Consider the following 15,341-nt stretch of genomic DNA (forward strand, 5'->3'; position numbering starts at 1 on the left):
AGGCTCTGCAGCCCAAGGGTATCGGAGACACCCTCCCCCCTCCCCCCCCCCCCCCGCCCCGCCCCGCCCCAGCCTTGGAGTCAATTAACACCTACAGATTTATCCCAGCGTTTAATTACTGCCTCAGCCACAGAGACTTAATTCTGATGAATGCTGATAATGGGGTTCCCTGATGGCGGGGTGTGCTTGAGGCTTTGTACTGACCTGGTTTACCAGAGGGCTGGCGCCAGGCACACTTCGCCCCTGGTGGCTCTGTGCCCGCGGGGACAGGCTGCTGGAATCTGCTGCGTGGTCACAGCCACATGGATCCCAGAGGCTCTTGCAGCTGGAGGCCAGTCCCCCGCCACCAGTCTCAGCCGGCCCCCTTCACAGGTGCCCGTGACCCCAGCTTTCCTTCCCAGCACTGATTCGTTAATGGTCTTGCTCGCTGAAGGTCTCTGCCCTGTGACCCCAGGAGCACCGTGGGGGCAATTCCCGCATCTTTTGTGTCCACCCAGAACCCCAGCACCTGGTCCGGGGCCTGGCCTGCTGCCCACAAAGAGACCGGCGGGGTGACCGAGGCTGCTGGGCCAGCGCGTCGATCTTGGGCTTCCTGCGTGTGCCAGCTCCGGGGACTGAAGCGTTCGTGGTACCTTGCTGCTGTGTGTCCTTGGGCGGGGAGCTTAACCTCTCTCTGCATCGGGTTCCTCCTCAGGAAGATGGGGCATGATCACAGCTCAGAGACTGGTGTGAGGATTGTGCTATTTCAGGTGATCGTGTCTGGAGGATCGTGGGAACGGGGACGGGTGAAACAGCCTGGAAATATGTTTGGCGACCAAGTGTCTGGTTCCATCGGGACCCAGCATTTCCTGGGGAGCTCCCTCCCCCAGCCCCCATGGTGGCAGATTAAGGCAGAGCCCTCCGTAGGGTTTGCTTTATGGTCCCTTTGATGTCAGAGCTAAATGGGGACGCAGACGCCATCAGGTTGGGCTGATTCTTCACTATAAATCAGGCAACTGAGGCCCAGAGAGGGTTAGAGACCTGCCCAGCGTCACACAGCAGGGGCAGGGCCAGGAGGTTTCTGCCCTGAATTCTCCCTGCTCGTCCTAGGACGTTAGCACCTGTTCTGGGCATGGCCCTGGGCTGGGGGCTGCGGAGCGCAGAGGGGCATGTGCCAGAATCCCCGTGAGCCAGTAAGGGCGGTGCGCAAGCAGAGGGGCAGGCGGCATGTATGTGTGATCAGTCCATCCACTTGGAGGGGAGGGAGGAACAGCTTCCTGGAGGAGGAGGAGGCCTGTGACCTGGCCCTTGAAAAACAGGTCTGATGTCACTAGAACATTTTGGGAATGGAGCCCAGCAGAAGACAACTGGTTGAAATGCAGAATTCCCCCTCCCTCCCTCCAGCACATACCAAACCAGAACTTGCATGGACACCTCTAACGAAATCTGACTTTGGATCTGGGAGGTTTCCGACGTAGCCGGGCACCTTGGGCACCTCCCTTCCCCCCCCCCCCCCATTGTCCCAGTTTCCCCAGCACTGGGCTCGTGAAGCCGTGCCGTCCGTGCGCGCCCTCTAGCGGGAGGATCGGGTTATGAGCTCTGGGCCTCAGAGCGGCAGAGTCCGGATGGGGTTCCTGCCCTTAATTGAAATGCAGGGCAGGGGGCCCCAGAACCCCTGAAAAACGCTGGGTTCCGAGGGCTCCACCCCTGTGACAAAAAGCCGGTCAGTTGTCCAGGGCCGTGGCTGGACCAGGCATGAAGAGACCAGGCAGTCGGCTGCAGAGCCCAGGCCTGGGGGCCTCGGCATGAGGGAGATGCTGGGCTGCTTCCATCCCTGTCCCCATCCCTCACAGCTGTGTAACTTCAGGTGGGTCCTTCCCCATTCTGGGCCTTGCATCAAACCAGGCAAGTGGCCCCAGAGTGCCAGAGGTGTCTCTGAGCCTAATCTTCCTGCTTCAAGGAAGCAGGAGCCTCAAGACCTAGAAAGATCTAGAAAGGTCCAGAATAAATGCGTGGGCTGTGACCCAGCTGTGGGGGAGGGGCCACATCCTGACCCCAGCAGCCTCCGGAGGTGTCCGAGTCAGGGCTGGCCAGCACCCCTGGGGTCCCTGAGTCCATGTGAGGCTCCAGGTAGTAGCACCTGAGGCTACTTCTGCTGGAAGTTCTGATGAATCCAGGGAGGATCCAGGACAGAGTCAGATGTGTTTTGTTTAGGGCAAGTTATGCTCAGAGACCGAGATTGTCTTTGCCAATAATTTATCTAACACAGGTTCGCTGTGGGAAGTATGATGTATAATATTAATAATAAAAGTTCACAAGCCAATACCGTATGGGATAATGTCTCTTAATAAGTCAATAAAGAAATAACGTACTCCAAACCAATTACATCGTTGTTCCAGGCAAAGGGAAAGCGAAGGATGTCAAGTCCAAATGTAGTTGAGGTGTACCTTTCTACGCGTTGGCTCTCCGTAGTCAGTCCGTCCAACTAAAAGCTGGATGTTGGTTGCCGGCTCAGGTCCCTTGCTGCCGGGGCACGTAGCTAGCAGGTGACAGCACTGGTGACGGCGGGCCAGGTGGGCTGCTCTGAAGGTCGTCACTCCAGGGGCCCTTCCGTGGCTGTACCACTGCCTACGAGGAGGCGCCTCACCAGGGCAGGAACAGCTGTTCCCTCTCTTCCTGAGACCGCTGCACGCTCTCACAGCACTGCCGACCAGGAGTGGCCTGTCCACGGCAGGAGCTCAGCCGGGAGTCGCCTTGCCCAGTCCTCACAGACTCTCGGTATTTAAAGCCTCAGTGTCCATTGCGTCATTGTCCTTCTCGAGAAGCCCCAGTGGAGCCCGTCGCCAGCTGAGTGTTATCGACAAGGACAGATGTCGATAACGTCACGCTGGCACAGCTTCCTCCACGTAAACAGATTCACCTTTAGATCAAAACAACTTCACTTAAGTCGTAAACAAGCGGATTGGATATCACAACAGACCAATACACAACAGTACGCAATACTGCTGGGGTGACAAAGGGGGAGATGGGACGCCTGCCCCCAGGGCGCTCACCCCTGTGGGTGAGACGGCCACCTGGGAACGATGGACCTGTGATGACGTGTATGCTCACGGGACGTGTATGGTCATGAAGCTGCCTTGCCAGATGGGCGTGGGGAGGCAGGGTGGGCTTCAGGGAAGAGGTGGCATTTGAGTCCAGTTGGGGCTTTGAGGAGTATGGTGGGCAAGCGGGGCCTGGAGCCCAGGGCCCAGGCGGGACTGGTGGTTGGGGCTGGTTTGTGGCCAGGAGAGGGGCTTGGAGGGGAGAAGGGGGCTGAGCGTGAGGCAGCTCTTACACGGTGGTTGAAGCCGGACGGCTGTGTGGCTTTTGGCTGGCTGCTTAACCTCTCTGTGCCTCCATTGCCTCATCTGTAAGATGATGATACAAATAGCGCCTGCCTCACGGATCTCTCCTGAGGATGAACTACTGGCTGTGTAGGAAGATCTCGGCGAACGTTACCTAACATTACCTGTCCTTGCGAGGAAGCCCCGGGGACCTGGCTGAGCCCCTCTCCTGCCACGCCCACTGCAGGCCCCGTCTCCTCTCCTGCCGCCGGCCTCTGATCCCACTGCTCGTGTGTCCACAGGGGCTGAGGAGGTGCTGCTCTTGGCCCGGCGGACGGACCTGCGGAGGATCTCGCTGGACATGCCAGACTTCACAGACATCGTGCTGCAGGTGGACGACATCCGGCATGCCATCGCCATCGACTACGACCCGCTGGAGGGCTACGTGTACTGGACGGACGACGAGGTGCGTGCCATCCGCAGGGCGTACCTGGACGGGTCGGGGGCACAGACACTGGTCAACACCGAGATCAACGACCCCGACGGCATTGCAGTCGACTGGGTGGCCCGCAACCTCTATTGGACGGACACGGGCACCGACCGCATCGAGGTGACGCGCCTCAACGGCACCTCCCGCAAGATCCTGGTGTCCGAGGACCTGGACGAGCCCCGCGCCATCGTGCTGCACCCCGTGATGGGGTAAGGCTGGGGGTGGGCGCTGGGAGCCAGGCTGAGGGGGGCCGGTGGTCCTGGAGCTTTCTTCCCACATCAGGATGAAGCAGATGGCTGGGCCCTGCTCCCAGAGTCCTGGTTCAGGAGAACTTGCCTTTTTAACAAGCTCCCAGGTGATGGGCTGATCTGGGGACCAGACTTTGAGAAGCTCTGACACAGAACTTGGTTACACTTATAGAAAACCCTGGAGACCTTGGGTAAGTCATTTGTTTCCTCTGGGCTTCAATCTCCTCACCTGTAAAATGGAGCCCTCCACTGGTGTGATTTCTGGTTTAATAATGGTAACAAGAGTGGTGGCCACTGCAACAGTTACTACACATGTGCCAGATCTCTGCCAGGCACGTTCCACGTAGCAAGCGCATTTTTCTCCTCCTCTCACCCCGTGGGGTAGGTACAGTTGTACGGAGGAGGAAGCTGAAGCCCGGAGAGGTTAAGTGACTTGCCCAAGGTCACACAGCTGGGAGGTGGGGATTGGACCTAGCAGTCTGGTTCCAACTTTGCAATTTAGGATTCTGTGAATCTGGTCAATCAGTGTAGGAGCCTTTCTGAGACCCTCAGCTGCTCAGAGGGTAGCAGCTGAATGCCTTCCTGGGACCTCATGACCAAGAACACGAAACTGGCAGACCCTAAGAGGGGAGGAGTGCTGGGACCTCTTGGGGGCTGGGGCTGCAGGGGAAGCCCCCCGCCCTCAGTGCGGGATGTGGGCCCGCATCCTGGGGATGGCCTGGAGGGGCTGGGAGGGCAACCCTGGAAGGCAGCTGGTCCCGGGAAGGTCCCTGGGGGGAGTAACTGAGCTGCACTGACTGTAACCCTGGTAACCGGAGTGCCCACGAGGCATCAGGTGCTTCTCCCATTGCCCCAGGGCTGAGGCTCAGTGTGAGGCGACCCCGAAAGGTGCCTGCTGTGTGGGGGGGCGCAGGGGTTGCAGCCCCTCTGCCCAGGGAGCCTGTACTCTGGTCCCCGCCCCGGGGCTTTCAGACGTGCTCTTGCTGTGGAGCTGCCTTTGTCTATAGAAGCCCAGCGGCACAGCCCTCGGGGGCAGGTCACGGGGCTGTGGCTGGACGGGCCCAGGGCTCGAGCAGCACCATGGAGCCTTGGGGGGGAGTGGACAGACAGACGCTGCTCTGTGTGGCTGTCAGGGGCAGGGCCGTCCCCCTGGGAGGTGGGGTGGGGGTGAGAAGCGGGTCCCCGGGGGTCTGAGGGCCAGGGATGCAGGAGCTCGTGGCCAGCTCCAGTGTCGGGATGCGGGCCCTGGGTTCGGGAGACGGGGACCTGCGCCCACTCTGCCACCGATGGACTCTGTCAAGTCACCCCCCTCTGTGGGCATCACCTGTGAAATGAGGGGTGGGGTCCCCCCCAGCCCCGAGTGTGAGGACCTCAGGAAACGGGGTCGGGTCAAGTATAAGATCACAGGGTTCAGGGGCGGGAGAGGAGAGGCCGCCAGCCCACAAGGGCGCTGTGCTCAGGGCCCAGCTCTGGCCGCTTTCTCTGGGCTGAACCCCCCACCCCAGAGGGCCCCCAGCACCCCACGGGGTCTCGCTTTGCTTCTCGGGGCTGCAGAGAGCGTGTTGCATGCCTTGCTTTGCACGTGGGAGCCCTTCAGCTACTTGAAGGAGGTTCCACTCTGCCTCTTCCTCCCCCTGGGCGCTCAGCCCCTCCCTCCCCTGGGTCCCTTGGCAGGGCGTCTGCTGTTTTGAGTCCTAGGGCCCCGTGTAGTAAAGCCCCCACCGTCCCCGTGGAGCCCCTGGTCCTGCACACGGGCTCGGGCGTGGTGGGTGGGTGCTGTTCTCAGTCCTAGGGGTGCAGCCTGGATGGGACAGATGGGCAATGTCACGGACATGTACTTCTTCTCCAGCCTCATGTACTGGACAGACTGGGGGGAGAACCCCAAAATCGAGTGCGCCAACCTGGACGGACAGGAGAGGCACGTCCTGGTCAACACCTCCCTGGGCTGGCCCAATGGCTTGGCTCTGGACCTGCAGGAGGGGAAGCTGTACTGGGGAGACGCCAAGACGGACAAAATCGAGGTGAGTCATCCTCGTCGGTGCACAGAGCTGTTCAGCGCAGGTGGGGACGCAGCGCAGCAGCCGTCGAGCCCTGAGCTTTACGCAGAGGCCGGCCTGGCCGCCCCTGCAGCCCGTCGTACGTCTCAGGTGGGCAGCAGACGGATGTCTGTGCTATGCTCTTTGGCCAAATAGAATCCTTGAAGAAATAACTTACTATGATGTGTTTCTGACATACGGAAGGTATGTAGCTGAGTTAACAGCACCATAGGGTATATGTGGTTATGTAAGATGTTATCACCGGGGACTTCCCTGGCGGTCCAGTGGTTAAGACTCCGCCCTTCCACTGCAGGGGGCGCAGGTTCAGTCCCTGGTCAGGGAACTAAGATTCTGCATGCTGTGCGGTATGGCCAAAAAAAAAAAAAAAATGTTATCAAGGGGGAAACCGGGACAGGGTACACAGGAACCCTCTGAACTCCGTGTGCAACTTCCTGTTTCAAAATACAAAGTCATAATAAAAGAAAGAAATAACACATACCCACCACCAGCCTAAGATGTAAAACATAATCAATGTAGCTGATGCCGGAGGGGACCACTCTCCTAAATTTGACGATTCGTTCCCAAGCATTAAAAGACATTTACTTATGTGGATGTCACCCTGAACAGCACGTAGTCTTGTTCTGTGTGATTTTACATGATTAAAGTGGTGTTCTGTACGCGTTCTTTAACATCTTGCTTTTTGCTCAGGGGTGCGTTGTTTGCGGTGCTCTTGACAATACGGTAGTTAAATTGGTCCCTGAGGTTGGTGCCTCTCCTCGGCATGGACGCCTCCCTCGCTTCCGGTAGCTTCTGGATGATCCTCGTCAGCTCTGGTCACATCACTGCTCGTTGATATCACCACCTGGGGGTCACCTTCGCTCTTCTCACGGCTCCATGGGGAGACCCCCACCAGGCAGCTTGCAGGGGAAAGGCGGGAGTGAGATTATGACCGTGCGTCTGTGTTGCGGGTTGTCAAGCCGCGCTTCTGAGCGGGAACGCGAAGGGGACTCAGGGCTGGGCAGATCCTTCTCCCACGCAAACCCAAGGAGCTGCAGTTGGCACCTTTCCTGTTGGAGTTCCCTATAAACTGTCACTTTTGAAAGGATCTTGTTTGAAGACCCTTGTCTCTCTAGCCTCTGAGCCTGAAGGCGAGACCCTTGTTTCCTGCGGCGTGGCCACGCCCACCGTCTCCGTAGCCACGCCCACCCCGGGAGTGGGTTGGGGATGCGTGTGTCCAGCTGACACTGCCGGACCTGCTACAGGCATCGCTCTGTTTACTCCCACAGAATTGGGTTGGTTGGGGTGTGTTTTTTTGGTAAAATAAACATAAAATTGACCATTTTAACCATTTTAAAGTGTACAACTCAGTGGCATCTAGTACATTACAGTGGTGTCCAACCATCACCACTCTCTAGTTCCGGAACGTTTTCATCACCCAAAACCCCATACCTGTTAAGCAGTTGGCCCCCAGTCTCCCCTCCTCACCCCTCTGCCCTGGCAACCACTAATCTCCTGTCTGTCTCTATGGCTTTGCCTGTTCTGGACATTTCATGTGAGTAGAATCATATGATCAGTGGTCTTTTGTGTGTGGCTTCACACAGCAGAATGTTTGCAGGGTTCATCCATGTGGTAGCATGTGTCAGTACTTCATTCCTTCTTATGGCCAAATAATATTCCATTGTATGGAGAGACCACATTTTGTTCATCTATTCATCTGTTGGTGGACATGTGGGCTGTTTCCACCTTTGGGGGATTGTGAATAATACTGTTAACGAGCATTTGTGTACAGGTTTTTATTTGAACATCTGTTTCTAATTCTTTGGGGCACATACCTAGGAGTGGAATTGCTCGGGCACATACTAGGTTTATCTTTAACTTAGCGAGGAACTGTCAGGCTGTCTTCCACAGTCTGCACCATTTTACATTCTCACTAGCAGTGTGCGAGTGTTCTGATGTCAACATATCCTCACTGACACTTGTAAAATTTTCCTGTTATTATGGCCATCCCCACGGGTGTGCTGTGGTGTCTGGTGGTTTTGATTTGCATTTCCCTGATGACGAGTGATGTTGAGCATCCTTCCATGTGCCTGTCCCACAATAGTATTTTGAGGTATGTGGCACCGTGCCCGTGTGTGGATGAGGCACTGAGGCCCAGGGGGCAGTAACCTGCTCAGGGTCATGCAGCAAGTAGGTGCTTTTTGATTTTCTGCTTTCAGAGTCAATCCACAGACAGACCCCGAAGCATTAGGCTACTGTACGCAATATAAACGTTATCTGCCGTGGTTATGGACAGTAGGATGGACCGAAGTTAGGAGCGGACAGGTGGGGAAGGGAGGAGCAGGTTAGAGCTTCAAGGGTAACCAGCAGAGGCCCTAAAATGCTGACATCATGGTAGCAGGATGATGGGGGAGGGGCGTGGCATAAGTGACAAAGTCATGGCCTGCAGAGTACGCGGCGGCTGATACGGACAAACCGGGAACATGCGCCACAAGCGTTATCGCCTGTTGATTTGGAGCTAATCACCAGGAGACCCCAAAAGAGAGACAGAAGAATTGGAAGTGTTTGGGATTCTTTAATCCAACAAACTTGGGAAACATGTGGTGACTTTCCTGCCTCACTTCTCTCTTTGGAGCCTTTAATACACTTTAATAAGCAGACCTCCCACGGGGGACTAAACTGCATAAGTGTTCTCAAACTACACGATCTACGGTCCCCTTTCTTTCCCTGCTGTGGCTCTGGTGGCACACACTTTGGGAACGCTGACCTAGGCCGCCTGCCCACACGTCCAGAGCTGACCCCAGCTTCGGGGTTAGTGCTGGACTCTCCCTCCGCCCCTGCCCCAGGGAAGCCACTGACATGGACGGACATAGAGGTGGTTCTCCGTGTGAACTCCAAGGGTGGGAAGCGCCCCGATGAATCGTAGGCACATTCAGGTCATGGCAGCTTCTTGGAGTCGAGCCCGGAGCCCAGGGCAGACCCTTCTGGCATTTTTTTCAGTGATGAAATACCCCAGGGTGAGCTTCTTGGAGGTGGCCTGAGCAAGCCTGGGGACTTGCCCGTGTGTTCCTGCTGTGGACACCCTCCCCCCCACTCTCGGGCCTCAGGGTTTGCTGCTGAACACCCAGTGGGCGTCAGCTCTGCTCCAGGTGCTGGGTCACCTTGGTAAATACGCCCAACAGATGCTCCTCTGGTACATGTTACGTGAACCTTGGGATCACGCCACCAGCCCAGGTGCAGAAGCCCCTGCTGGGGTCACGGCGGATTCCGAGGGCTTCGGGGGGAACAGCCGAGAGCGAGGGGCCGTGTCTCCTTTCCTGAGGACGCAGTCGGACTCCAGGCCGGGGGGGGCGGTCAGGGGAGGGCTCTTCCAGGTCAGCACAGCGACGGGACACGCTTCCAGCAGTGGTCACGTCTCTAAGACGTTATGCCCGACACAGATACTAAGGAGCCTGGGCGTGTTTCTTGGGCATATCTTGCCGGGTTGCCTTGGATGGGAGAAGGGATTCCGTTCCGCGTGGTCGTGCGCGTGGCCTGGCTCCGAGCGCAGGCGCCGGCAGAAAGGAGCTCCACGCAGTGTCGACCGGCTTCCCTTTGAAGAGGCATCAGTCAGGTTCCCGCTCCGCCCACCCGTCCCGAAAAGGACTTCACAGGGCAGCTGTGGCTGATCCCCCGACGAGCTGGGAGGAGAACAAAAGTCTGGATGCCGAGTCCACAAAGTGGGGATTCCTCTGGACGGTGGTCCTGGCACATAGATGGATTTGTGCAACGGAGTCCAGACTGCGGGCAGGGCCACGCCGCCCTCCAGCTGGGCCTCCTGCCGCCTTGCCTGTGACGGCATCCTGGACAGCGGGTTCAGGCCAGCCTCGGGTCGGCAGCCCCTCGGGGGATTAGCGTGGGGTGGCTCCCCGTCTGGGGGGTGGGGGTGGGCTCGGGGCTGGCTCACTCTGGGAGGCAGCCCTGAGGTCCCCTCCCCATCCTCAGAGACCAGGGATGGACCCCAGGGCAGTCCCGACATGCGCAGGTTGGAGCCGTGTGGGGTGGACATGGGTGCAGCCCCCGCCTCTGTCCGCATCCCCACAGCTGCCTCTGCTCCCTGCTTTCCCACCCTCTTGGGCTGGGGGTTCCCTGGGACGCCTCCTTAACCCACTTCCTGAGTCTAGAGCCCTTGGGGTTGGAGGTTCCTGCCCACAGGTGCTCAGCCTTTCCCGTGGCTCCAGCCGCATCCTCAGGACCCGGCCTCTCACCCTTTGCTTGCATGTTTCCCCCTCCCCCTCCCCGCCCAGCTAGGCTCCCAACCCAAGAGCCGGTGGTCCTCTCCTCCTCCGACCTGCCACAGCTCTTCGGCCTTGTGCCATAAGATTCAACTTTATTGGTAAAAGTAACTCGGACTCACTGTCTGCCTCTTCTGTCTCTAACTGATGGCCCCTCGGGCCCTGCACTTCCCTCCTCTCCCTCTGACCATGCTTCTTGGCAGGTGCCGGGCCCGTGACAGCCCAGCGTGGGTCCTCTCCCAAGCAGATTCTTCCATCCAGAGCTCTTTCCCGAGCCCACGTGCCCAGCTGCCCCCGGCCCTCTCCCTCGGAAGCCTGAGTCGCCTCCCGCCACATGCCGTGGTCTCACGTATGGGGGCAGCTCACCTCCTCCACGCACTTGGCCACACGGTGTAGGGTCTTCCTTTCCAAAACAGCAACATCCTGGTTCCTGCCTGGAGGCTGCCTCTCCCAGCCAGAAGCTGTAAGGCCTTCCAGATCTGTCCAGGGCTTGTGCTCTCGCTTAGCTATGGAATCACCATCATCATCATCTTTTCACTTGTTCGTGAGCGGCCATGTCTCCCAAAGCAGGTGGGAGCTCTCTGAGCTTGAATTGGGGTCTCTATGCTGATCCCCTGGCAGGGAGTCAGGACACACCGGGTCTGCATCAGAAGCGACCTCTCCCTCTTAGTCCTTCCCCCCACTCTCTCTGTCCCCCGCTTCCCCTCACCGGCCCGGCCCTGCATCCTCCTTTCCCACAGCTGCCTGTAGGATCATCCCTGAGCGGACCTCCTGTCCTGTCATAGCTCGCGCTGCCTCTTTCCCCCAACCCCCTCCCCGCCCCTGGGCGAGCATCTGTTCATCCTGCAGCATTCACTGAATATCACCTTGTGCTGGAAAAGCAACACAGGACAGACCCATGCCCTGGTGGGGTCAGTGTTCTAGGAGGGGAGATGTAGACAGCAGTGACCGGGACAACCACAGCCCGTCGGAGGTGGTCAGCATTCTCGAGGGATGCCGAGCAGAGAGGATGAGGGCCCGGGGGGCAGGGGGTGCGGGTCGTTCAAGCTCCCCGACAGCACCCTGGCTGCTTCTCCAGCCACCCTGGTCCTGAAGCCCTGCCCTCTCCTCTCACTGACTTGTGTATATCCTGTCTATTTCCTTCTGTTTCTAGAGTAGAGGGAGGAAGGGTGCCCATTATTAATCCTGAAATAGGCAAAGCGTTTAAACACCCTTGCGCTCACACGGTGATCAGGCAGGTCCCTGGACGGCGGTTTTAGCCATTACTGAGTAAGAGCAAGGTCGGGCCTTGCCCTCTGTGGACTTGAGCTGTCTTTCTAAAGCTTCCTGCCCAGCTGTTTCCCCGACCCGAGGATGGAAGAAGCAGAAGTTTCGCAGGTCGACCCATAGTCCGGGCTGTTTGGCCCGTCTCTGGGGCAGGAAGTGTCTGCTGTGTGTGGCTTGCCTTGTACTCGCTGGAGGCCCCGGGGGTCACCTGGGCCCTCTGCAGCCCCCCGATGTCTTACTCGGCCAGGACCATGGGGAGCTTGTGTCCCTTGCAGCTGACATCTGCTGGTGGCCGTGTGCTGTCAGGGTAGGCATTCGTGGGGAGTACCCGGTGGGGAGGGACACACCCGGTGGAGCAGGCGGGCCAAGGATGAATCACAGCCTGAGAAGTTAAAAATACATCCGTCCCCCTGTTCCTGACATTTCCTGAGTCGATGGAGGTGACTTCCAGCACGAACAGAATAAACACTCATTGCAGGAGTGACAGATTGGCTGTGTGTCCGGGTCCATGAGCCCTGGGGAAGAAGGGTGCAGGGCTTCCGGGCAACGGGGCCACAAGCTGTGCGGGTGTGTAATATCTTTTTTGTTACGTGAAACAAAATAACCAGAGCAGTTTTAATTTGGGGCTTTGTGTCTGAGTATAATTGTTCCATCAGAGAGCAGAACTCTTTTTTTCTTTAAACGTGTGCTTTCAAAGGGTTGGTCTTGGGCTCACACCTCTTTGCATGGCCAAGTCATTGGAAACAGAGGATTCAGTGTAAGGAAATTGCACCTCAGGTGACTTTTTGGGGTCTGCTGTTTTGTGGGTGGCCGTGCAGACCCCGTAGCCGTGGGTTCTGCCTCCTGGAGTACAGCTGAGGGTGGGCTTCTCTGGGGTCTGCCCACCCTTCTGTGTATCACGCAGCTGTTGAATCTGCGGGTCGTGTAATGAGCTGGCCAGGGGATGGATGTGTGCTCTGCTTGCCCTGCCTCTCCCCCACTCCAGACCTGGGCTTGGTGTGTGGAGTCAGCCGGGCACAGGAGGGCGGAGGCCGAAAGGTCGGAGAGCAAGGCTGGCTGACACTCGGGCGCCTTCGGCGTCTGGCTTGACCGTTTTGACATAACTTCCTGGAGGCATCTGGTTTCCTCTCCTGAAAATCAAGGGCAGGAGAACTTCTTGAGCAGGGGTTGAAACCTATGGACCGGAGGCCAGAATGACTATTTTTGTGCCACTTTCAAACGCACGGTGGTTTTTACACTTTTTTTTTTTTTTTTTTTTTGCGGAACTGCACAGCATGTGGGATCTTAGTTCCCTGACCAGGGACTGAACCCAGGCCCTCGGCAGTGAAAGCATGGAGTCCACAGTTCCTACTTGTCTGCTCCAGGATTTGGGAAAGGCCTGGTCCAGCAGAGTTACTTTTACAGATGTGTTGGATTTGGTCAAGGTGTGTTGAAAGCTGCCGTAAAAAGGCTGCTTTGGGATCATTTATTTTCTCAACTGTTAAGAGTCTTGATGTCCTTCCAAGCTGGAGGGCCTGAGAGGTGTTTCATGGGGTCTGTAATCGTTCAAAGTGGGATGGGGTGAGGGAGGGGCTTCCGAGGCAGAGGGAGGCCCTGCCAGCCCAGAGCCAAGGTTCTGTCCTTGCGGTGGGTGCCGCCAGCCCGGCCCCCGGGGGAGCAGCTCACGGCCTCCTCACTTTGTTCTGGGCAACCAGAGGCTGGGGCGGTGGCGGGGGAGACAGAGGTGGGGGGAGGGATTGCTGCCGGCAGCGGCTGTCTCCCCGCTCCCCCGTCTGGCCCCGTGTCCTCTGCGGGCTCACTTTCGTCCTTCCTAAGCTGGGGAACATGTACTTCCTCCCCTCAGTCAATAGAACATGCACTTATTTATGTCTGGAATTGAGTTGTTAAAGGAAATAAAGAAAATATGAACATAGAGAAGGATGAGAAAAATCTCTTCAAGAGATGCTGTTGACATTTTGGTATATAAAAGGTGGGGCCTTTATCTTCCAGATGTGGGTGTTTTCTTCATAGCGATCATGTCCTACATCTGCCATTCTGCCCGCCCCCGCCCCCGGCGCCCGGCCCTGGTTATTCTGTGTCAGGGAAGGAGCAGGGGTTTGAGCCCTGCCTCTTATGGGCTGTGTGTTCTTAGAGACGCTCTTTCTCTTGCTGTGCACCTCCTCGGCGGTAATCCCAGGCGAGACCCCTCCCCAGGTCTGAGTTCTGTGCAAAGCGTGTGTTCATTGCCTTTATGTGCCTTCCTCTTGTGGGGCCGAAGCTGGAACCAGCACCCTGGACCAGTTTGGAGCATTAATCCATCACCTGCCCTCTGTGGCTAACCAGTGGGCCAGGCGTGGTGCCCAGAGCTCCGCACGGAGATCCTACAGCCCAAGGTCTACACTCCAGCTCACGGTACAGGACGTGGTCCCATCCGGTGTTCTCATCTGGGCTGCTCATTGGAGCCACCTGTGGGGAGCTGCTTTCAGGACTCATACCTGGCCTTCCAGTTTTGGTGTAATTGCCCCAGGTTGGGGCCCAGCCACTCACTGTTCTTTGGTTAAGTTCCCAGGGTGACTTTATTTATTTTTAAATATTTATTTATTTATTTGGCTGCACTGGGTCTTAGTTGCAACACGCGGAATCTTCGTGGCGGCATGCGGGATCTTTAGTTGTGGCTTGCGGGCTCTTAGTTGAGGCATGTGGGATCTAGTTCCCTGACCAGGGATCAAACACCCAGGCCCCCTGCATTGGGAACGTGGAGTCTTAACTGCTGGACCACCAGGGAAGTCCCTCCAGGGTGCCTTTAGCTGCTACCCTCAGTTACAGGTGGAGAGGTTGAGGTCCATGTGGGATGCAGGGACTTGGCTGTGGGGCAGAGCTGGGGTGGGACCCCTGGCTGCGGGGCCCAGAGCTGCCTGCCACTCCTGGTTGAGCCAGCAGTTTTGTCCTGTGCTGTCCAACAACAGAGGACCAAAGTCTTTTCTGCTTAACACACACCCGATCTGTCTTGTGTTTGCCACCTGCAAAACTGAAGGTTTGTAGCCTTTCTGATGAGCTGGGAATATAATCTGGCTGCAGGAGGCCTGTTGAGACTTGCCTTTGATTCATCATGTCTCTTTCATCCTGGCTTGAGAGCCCGAGAGTTTGGATGTTACGTTTTTATCTTCTTTTTCGCATCAGCTCCTACAGGGTCACCTGTCATCACAACCACATCTTATCCTGTTTGTGTGTTTCAGTTGGTTAAAGCGTTTTTATGTTTGACAGTATTTTTCTCCTCTGTGGCTTTTGTGGTTGATGCTTTTAATCAGTGCTGACTCTTCAAGGAAAAGATTTAGCTTTTACATCTCGGAGTAAACAGCCACCAGTGTGTCTGGTGTTGGAAAGCATCTTAGAGCTGTAGGCTCAGACTTAGAACCAGAAGCGTCCTCAAGTTCACCTGGTGTTGACCGAGCAAGAAGTTAGTCCACAGACAAGTGGGAGGCTTTGCCCAGGGCCTGCAGTACGTTAGCTGTCCAGCCTTTTGAAATTGAGCTCCGGGTCAAGGGTGTGAACTGGTGCCTCCCCGTGCTACATCTTGGCAGACATTACTAATCAATGAGCCCATCCTGGGTCGGAGACCCACACCTTGGTATTCCGGGCAGCCACTGCTAGTCGATCAGCAATGGCGAGAGAGAGGACACCTGTTTGTCTTGCCTGCCCCTCTCAGCCCAGCATCCACCCCCAGGTAGGGGAGGCAGTGGGGAAGAGCC

At 57.1% G+C, this 15,341-nt stretch overlaps 1 protein-coding gene across 2 annotated transcripts in view; it reads left to right on the plus strand.

Moving 5' to 3' along the window:
• Positions 1 to 15,341, plus strand: part of LRP5 (LDL receptor related protein 5) — a 109,955-nt gene that overhangs the window by 54,616 nt on the left and 39,998 nt on the right. For both annotated transcript variants that reach the window (XM_068554907.1, XM_068554908.1), the window contains exons 6-7: positions 3,605 to 4,001; positions 5,890 to 6,061. In XM_068554907.1, the coding sequence (XP_068411008.1) occupies positions 3,605 to 4,001; positions 5,890 to 6,061 (569 nt within the window). The remainder of the gene's footprint in view (positions 1 to 3,604; positions 4,002 to 5,889; positions 6,062 to 15,341) is intronic.

This window comes from Eschrichtius robustus, chromosome 11 (genome assembly GCF_028021215.1).
Source record: "Eschrichtius robustus isolate mEscRob2 chromosome 11, mEscRob2.pri, whole genome shotgun sequence".
NCBI classification, from domain to species: Eukaryota; Metazoa; Chordata; class Mammalia; order Artiodactyla; family Eschrichtiidae; genus Eschrichtius; species Eschrichtius robustus.